The sequence below is a fragment of the Pteropus alecto genome, unplaced genomic scaffold, assembly GCF_000325575.1.
Source record: "Pteropus alecto unplaced genomic scaffold, ASM32557v1 scaffold3, whole genome shotgun sequence".
NCBI lineage: Eukaryota > Metazoa > Chordata > Mammalia > Chiroptera > Pteropodidae > Pteropus > Pteropus alecto.
This window is the reverse complement of record NW_006442484.1, coordinates 36,574,375-36,582,258: the sequence shown is the minus strand read 5'-3', so window position 1 is coordinate 36,582,258 and position 7,884 is coordinate 36,574,375. Positions and strand designations below refer to the sequence as shown.

At 36.8% G+C, this 7,884-nt stretch overlaps 1 protein-coding gene across 3 annotated transcripts in view; it reads left to right on the top strand.

The window, feature by feature from the left end:
• The first annotated feature begins 13 nt into the window (after window positions 1-13).
• Window positions 14-7,884, top strand: part of FIGN (fidgetin, microtubule severing factor) — a 119,018-nt gene continuing 111,147 nt past the window's right edge. For 2 of the 3 annotated variants that reach the window (XM_015596766.2, XM_025039453.1), the window contains exons 1-2: window positions 14-529; window positions 1,302-1,471. In XM_015596766.2, the coding sequence (XP_015452252.1) occupies window positions 1,447-1,471 (25 nt within the window). In that variant the 5' untranslated portion in view covers window positions 14-529; window positions 1,302-1,446. The remainder of the gene's footprint in view (window positions 530-1,301; window positions 1,472-7,884) is intronic. The other variant, XM_006921131.3, reaches the window with a different exon arrangement.

Genomic DNA, 7,884 nt, shown 5'->3' with positions numbered 1-7,884 from the left:
CCAGCGGCCGGCCGGCCAGCGCGGCGCGGCCATTGAGCCCTCCCTGCCCATGAATCTCTGGCGCGTCTCTAGCTCGCTCGCCCGCTCGCCTCCCGCCTCCCTTTCTCCCCCTCCAGCTCCGCGGGCTCCGTGCGCCTCTCCCTCTCCCTCCCGGTCCTCCCGCTGCCCGTCTCTCTCCACTGCCCGCCTCTCGCCACTGCCTCCCGTCTCCTCTCCCTCACGGCAGCCTCCGTCTCTTTCTCCCTCTCTCCTTTGAAAACTGATCTTTGGCTCTTAGTGTGAAAGTGATTTGAATTTGGCTCGGCGGCGCTCTGCGCCTGCGCCCAGCCTCTGGCATGCTGGCTCCTTCCAAGCAGCTGTTTTGGGTTTGAAATTCCAACATGGCAGAGGCTGCAGTCCGTCTTCCCTTCAAAAACTTGGAATGATTTCAAATCATAGGCACCTTCACTTAACCCTAGCTTCCATTCATCAGCAAACACATCGGATCGATGCTACGCTAACCTATCGGCTTTTCGCTCCGTGCGTTCAGGTAAGAGGAGCTTCGTAGTTTTCTACCATCTGTTTAAATTTTTGTTTTTGTTTGTTTTATCTTTAAAGAATATAAATAAATCCAAGACCTGTAATAAAAAGAGATCTTCGAGTTGTGCCGTAAACATTAAATTTAATTTGCACTGGTTTCTATTCTGTACGCCAACCTGCTGCCTAATTTCTCTGTACAAAGTAGCCCTGAAACATTATAATGCATATTTTTGCTGCTTAATCATTGTAACAATAGTGTGGGATTAAGAGTTCGCGATGGCAAGAATCTTGTTTTCCGCTATATTGGGCTTACTTATGACTATCTTTTTACTTCAAAAAAAAAAAAAAGAAAGAAAGCGGAGCCTTAGGGTGGGGCTAGACTTTCTTCGGGAACTAACTTCTAAGTAAATAAGAAGTGTAAATAAGAATCTTGCACACACAAAAAGTTGAGGTTAAATTACAATCCCGTGGCTGGGGGAACGTGAAAATGTCAGAAGATCGGTTGCAGAAAAATGTAAGCACATCATCTTGGAGGGGGTACAGCGTGGTGGGCGTATTGTTGGCAAGGAACGGGAGAGAAAGATGTATAATTTAATGGTATATACAATCCACTGATCCTATTACCGTCCTCCCCGGAGCTCTTGTTAGTTTCAATGGGAGTGAGTGAAATTGACATGGACTTGCATTCCTGGTCATGTGCTTTTTTTCCTTTCTTTCTTCTCCTGTGATCTGAGATCCCCTTTTTGTTGATGTTGCTTTCCCCCTTAATTATATGCATGTAGGTTAAATGAATACCTGACGAAAGGGCCCACGTTTCAAGGCAGTGACATTTGATAGCTGAGAGGAAAAGTGGCTTTAATGAAAAGCAACCTTTGGAATTCCTGCTTGTGAGAAATCCAATTCAGCTTTTTGTGCTGCCAGCAAGAAATGATCAGTAGCACCAGTGTTTATGGTATGTCAGTTTTGGAATTTACTTCCTTTGCATCTAAATAGGAAAGACAAATTAAATAGCATGATAGAACCATTGAAGACTCTGCTTGGGAAACAGATGCTCATGATATATAATTCCTTTAAAAATATATGCATATTTTAATCTGTCAAAACGCTTGTTTATTCTTGCTATCACTTGTTTATATATTTTAGTTTTGATTAATAGATTACTGTAGTCTACTTTGATCAGTTTTAGTTGTTATCCCAAAGTTGCATATTACTACTAATGGACTATATAACCATTGAAGTCAAATGGTATGTAAATTAGTTAAACTCAGTGTGGGGTTTTTTGGGGAGGAGGCTGGGTGGAGAGGGGAGAGGGCGGGAGTGTGGGGAAAGACTGCTTACTAATGAAAGTATATCTATATATATGTACACACACAGAACTGGATGAATTTTTCTCAATCTGTTAACGCAATTTGACTATCGGCTCTCTCAATGATTGCACTTTGTGGAGTAATCAGTTCTTCTGAGTGTGTGTGTTTTTTGGGGGGGAGTGAATGAGTGAAGGAATATCTTTTACATGAAAAATTAAAAATGTTTTGATTGCTTAAAATCTTTAATGCCTTTTAAGGAACAGTGGCAGTTTTTTTTCCCTTTGCTTGCCATTCACTTGTCTGCCTGTCAGCGCTTTTTACTTTTAACCTGTGACAGAATTAAATAATCAGGCACTGAAATTGACTTTGTTTGAAATCGCTCTTTCCTCTTTACAAAAAAAATAAAAAGGTCAGATAAAGGGAGTGAGAGGGGGTTTTCAATAGCTCTTGTGACCATGTCGTGTGTACACTTTGTGATATTCAATTAAGACTAAGAGGGCACAACAACAACAGAAAGACCTTAAAAGTATTTTGCATAACCAAAGGATATGCTCACTTTAAACTGTTGTTGTTGCTGCTGCTGTTGTTGTTACATTTACCCCCACCAGCACCATTCGCCCTGAAAAGAGAGAGAGAAGGAAAGGGAGAATATGAAAGAAACAAATAGTGGGGCAAAGCTGCCAGGGGTCTGTAATGTGGCCGTGGTTACTGCTCTCCTATAACACAAATGTGAATACAAGGAAAGAGACTACAAGAGCCGCTGCGCTACATACACTTCTGGTTGGACTCTGGCGACTGTTGAGCTAAACACACACCGCTCTTACACGATAGGAGGGATTTGATTGAATTTTGCATTTGGAACTTGTTGACTTTGAAGCGATCAATAAGAAGACTGTTTATTTTAGATGCACATAATTTGCCCTGAGAAATGTTTTAAGGAGGAGAAAGCACAGCTTTTTTTTTTTCCCCCGGAGCTGTTGGAGCGAATGGGATTGCCAGATGGGCGATTTCCCTCTGTGATGTTAAAGCTGTAATATATATTCAGAGCAGATTGGGCTGCTGCCTGTGATGAGGAGGATATTACATTTATAAATTTTAAATCGGAGCTCGGACAATGTGCTGAGAGCAGAAATTGGATGGTTTGACTGTTTACCATATTGATACTTAAATGTGATTTCTGGGTAGTAGTGATAATAATCATTGCAATAACATGTAAAAAAACACATTGGATTAGGCAATTATATAATTCATGACATTTAACAGCAGATTTAAGTGTGTAAATTGCCCCCCACCCAGGCTCTGCTTACTATTAAATAATAGTCACATAATTTATTTCCCTGAGTGTCTAAATGCCCGTTGAGCAAATGATGTTCACTCAGGAGCCTTGTTATCACACACTAGAATTCTGGGAGAAAAAGTTTATATATATATATATATATCTATAAAACAGACACTTGTGTATATGTATTAAGTGGCATTAGTGGCTCCTATTTTGTAATTCTCTTACTCTGAATATTTTTAGATTTTGTCTCAAATGTGTGGCCTAAAGGAACCAGAGCTACAAACCTAAAAGGCTGGAAAGTGGGCAAGTGCTCACACTCTGGCAGCTCTGCTGTTGCAAATTAAAAGTGTGTTGTGGTCAGGAAATGAAAGCTACAATGTCTCTTTTGAACAAGTCGTTTATCAAGAGAAACATCTATCAGGGACTGCCTTGTCACATTGATCCTCTAAAAGTTAAGTCTGAGGTGGAAGCAGCTTTGATGTTTTTGATCCTAAATTTAATACGTAAGAAAAAAAGCAAGGATATTTTGACCAGAGTAGATTAAAAAAAAAATGTTTCCAGGAACCAAAAGGATCTGTTTATTAGTATTGTATTATGTGTAAAGTTTTTTGGACACAACATTTGGAAGGCTGAAGGAGAAACCCCAGCCATTATAAATGCCCGGTTGTTAAATATATATTTATAGTACATTCAGTTATGGCTAGCTTTTTGGTTCACATGGATGTTTTGAAAATAGATTACATTAAAGGAAAAATTATTTTGAAAGAGTAGTTTGGAGCAATATGTAGAGAATTGGACTTTCATTCATTCAAATTTTAGAGTTACCCTCTTCCCTTCATCCTGTCTTTTACTACTTTATGTCTGTTTCCTATCTTCTTTACATGTGTGACATATTCACTTTTATTTGGGAAGGAAACGTTTGTATTTTTTTTCCCCTATAAGAATCATTTCCCAAAACATGCTTGCTCACATCATCTCTATTGTTTATTAATTGTATATGTGGATGGTTATCAATATAAACTACAGAGACTCACAAGGCTTTCGGAACTTCAGCTTAAAAATATAGGTAGGTAACAGGTTAAATATGCCATGTATTCTTGAATACTGGATATGCTGCATGTGTTATTCAAATGTTAAAAGGTATTGTTAAGAAAATGACCAAGTTTAAAAAAAAAATGTTTGCTTTTTTGTGTGTGTATGTGAAAGCAGTTAAAAGCATCCTACTTCATCTTGGGAGGCAAAGATATGAGAGAAGTGTTTCTTTGAAATATAGTTCATGGATACCTATACTGCTGGTGGCTGGCTACTTGCTGTTTCATATGGGTCTAGCAACAACTAGTGATAGACCACAAAGAGTGTGGTGGGAGTTTTGGGAAGTGTGATACTTGCTAATTAATCATGTCTGAAATGAAAGAATCATAGCAGGGTAATAAAGTCTCATTGTTGTTTTCCTGGAAGAGAGTAAGACTTCTGTTTGGAAGCTGTACGAGTGAGTTGACTTGCTTTTCTCTTCTCTTAAAAAGATAGTTTGTAGGGTCTCTTTGAAATTATTTCAGGAACCATCTTTTTTTGAAAACAGAGAATAGTTTTCTTTCTCCTGGCTGTACCGAATCGGTGAGATTCTTAAAATTGTCTCTCATATCTTCTGAGTGAAAACATGCACTGTTTTTCTTTAGTTATATCAAAAACTCCAGCAGCTAAGTTTTCAGTACTGTTTTCCCCCTCGCCCTCCCCCAAATAGAAAATCTTTTCTTTTGTTTATATTCATGTTAGGCAGGAACTTTGAAAACCTTTTTGTAGGCAGGTACTTCTGATAGATGTACAAGAGAGAAGAAATTTCATTAATTACTTTTAGATAGCATAAGAACATGAGCAGAGGGGAGAAAACAAGTCGTACCTCCAAGAATCTATAGAAAAAATCTGTGTAAAACTTGAGATTTCTAAGATAGTTTAAAATATTAGCTACTGAAAAGACGAATGAATAATATCATTATTGGTAAATTCTTTTTTTTTTTCATGAGTTTTGGGCTGTCACCTTTTAGAATTTAATATTTTGCTTAGTTTAAACACGGGGACAGATCCTAAAAGTTTAAGTGTCTACAACATTTTGCAAAATTTGTATCTCAAGGTGAAGACGGCTATGCTAATGAGTCCCTATTTTTGTCTGTGTTTGGATGCCTTGAATGATTGCCTAATTAAGTAATCAGTTTCAGTGGTCCAAAATCAGCAGAATTGCTAGATACATTTGAAACAATTGCAGGTCTTTATGTTTTATACTTTCTAGTTTGTTCTTAGAACCCTGGTTTAATAGAAATGTTGACTCTTTTGCCTTTGATCAATATATACTTGAGTATGAATTTCACATACATACTTCTTTTATAAAGTACCACATTTATTGTTATAGAGCTAATAAATTTAATTACCTGGAATTTAAATTGATTTATAAATTTCTGTTTGGGAGAAATTGTTCTGCAGACATTTGTGTGAAATATTGATGTATGCTACTGATCAATAAGACTTGATTAATCAGCATATCTGCTTTTTTATCTTGAGTCATTGATAAACCAGAATAAATCAACGGCAGAGGAAACTGCATTTTTTTTTTTTTCAGTTAAAAATACTTAATGTAATTGTCTCTTCCTTTTGGGATATACAAAAGCTAATGTTTTATTAAAATCAATTGAACTTAGAAATTATTTTTAGGTACTACTTGGAAGACTGTAAGTCCAAAAATTATTTCACCTTTTAATTAACTCTCTCTCTCTTTCCCCTCTCTCACAGACACACAGATTCTAGTTAAATTTTTTGTCTATTGAATAAGAAAAACATTTTTTTGGAAGACTGAAAACAAATGCCTGTTTAGCAAGTACTTTTCATGGTTGAATTTTGTAATTTTATTTCTTTTTTATCTAAACGAATTTTTATCATTCACTTTTTATGTAACTTATAGTAGAAATTTCAGGCACAGCTGCTTTAACATGACTGCTGATTACTGATCCTTTTGATATTTTTGATGTTATTTAAATAGCAGTTGTACTTGAGGGATGCTTACTGCATGGAATGCAGATAGTGGAAATAAGGAGTAGGCAAGAATAAGGTAAAAATAAATTGTACTGATAAGTTTGAAGCAAATCAAAAGCAGGTGGGTATGCTAAGTTTCCTTAGGGCAGCACCACAGGTGCCTGTTCAGGAAGCTCTGCTTCAGCACAGCACATGCTTACGGTACCTGTTGACGGTAGTCTTAGCCGAGACACTGAGGTGGCAGAAAAGATAGGTGATCAGAAACCATCCAAACATGAGATATCATATGGCACTTTCTTTTAATAATATTTACATATTTTGTGCAACAAATCTGCTTGTTGTCTTGTTGCTTGAATATTGACACTTTCCTTAACATTGCATATGGTGGGCTGTCGTTTCAGGGCATATTAGAAGCAGTAAATTCAAAGGAGAATTTCAAGTCAGATGTATTTATGTTAAATATATGTATAAATGGATATGTTTGCTTACAATTGAGCTACTATGACTTTCACAAAGCATTGAGAGTATCGCTGCCTCCAATCATTTTTTGAAACTGATAGATCTTGAAAGTAGAATGATGATTTAATACATACGAAGGCCCAAGGTTAAACTTTTTTTGCCCTTCAACCCAGCTTAAGTATGCATATTGTTGTTAGGAGATTTTTTTTAGGAAGTATCTTTTATAATCTTGGAAATTTGCAGCTTGTTAGGATTTTGTTCTCATTTTTATATCATGAGTAGCTTCTATTAATTGTTATTAGTAACATATAACTTACAAAGAAGGTTTTCTTACTGCAGAATGCATAATGTACAATACCTATAATGTGTTTTCTTTTCTCCGGTATCTTAATGTTGAAAGTTCCTTTCCTATGAGTTTTGATTTCTGCTGGTAATTTGTATATTTATTCTTTTCCGCTTGCGGAGGATATATTGCTGGCAAGAGAACAGAAACTGCATTTTACTTCACCCATCAAGAAAAATCTTTTTTTTCCTGATTCAACTAATGTTTGCCTTATGTCAACTGGATGCTTTTTAAGGAACTGACAATTGATTAAATGCCATATACATATAACAGTAAACTCATCTGAGAATGAGTGACCTCTACTTTCATGCTTTGGTCTGTGAAGAAATATTATTCACGGAAACAGTGCCATTCAAAATAAAAATTTTAAGTAGTGTAATGTGAAGCCATGGGTTTCTAGATGTTGCTGTAAACTCTTTGCTGTTCTTTTGATTTATTTTTACCGTCATCACACATTGTCACTTTCACCTGAGACTTAGTATGCAATTCTGGCATTTGGTGCAAAATTAAAATGTGGGGCACCTTGTTCAAAAATTATTAAGAATTCGAGATTGTATAACAGCAGAGCATTAAACCAAGTCCAGGGCCCTTCTCTCGGGGTGATCCTGGAGGCCTGCAGAGCACAATGAAGCTGGCCCTGCTGTCACGACTCACAAACTTTTATATAGGGCTTGCTTTGTAGAAGTCACTGAGTTTCTCACTTGGAGACTGACTATTCCACGATTATTCCATGTCTCTCTGTCTAAAGAGATACTAATGGTTGTTCAGTAAGAGAATTGATGGGAAAATGGACCATTTGGTATCTTCTGCTCTTTCTATACATGAAGTGGTGACTGAAATATTTTTCTTTATCTCATGTTGCCCTTTGATATGTGCTCCCATATATCACATTTATTTTTGTGCAGATATTCTTTAAAGAAACTGTTTTGTGATTGTTTGCGCAGGTACATACT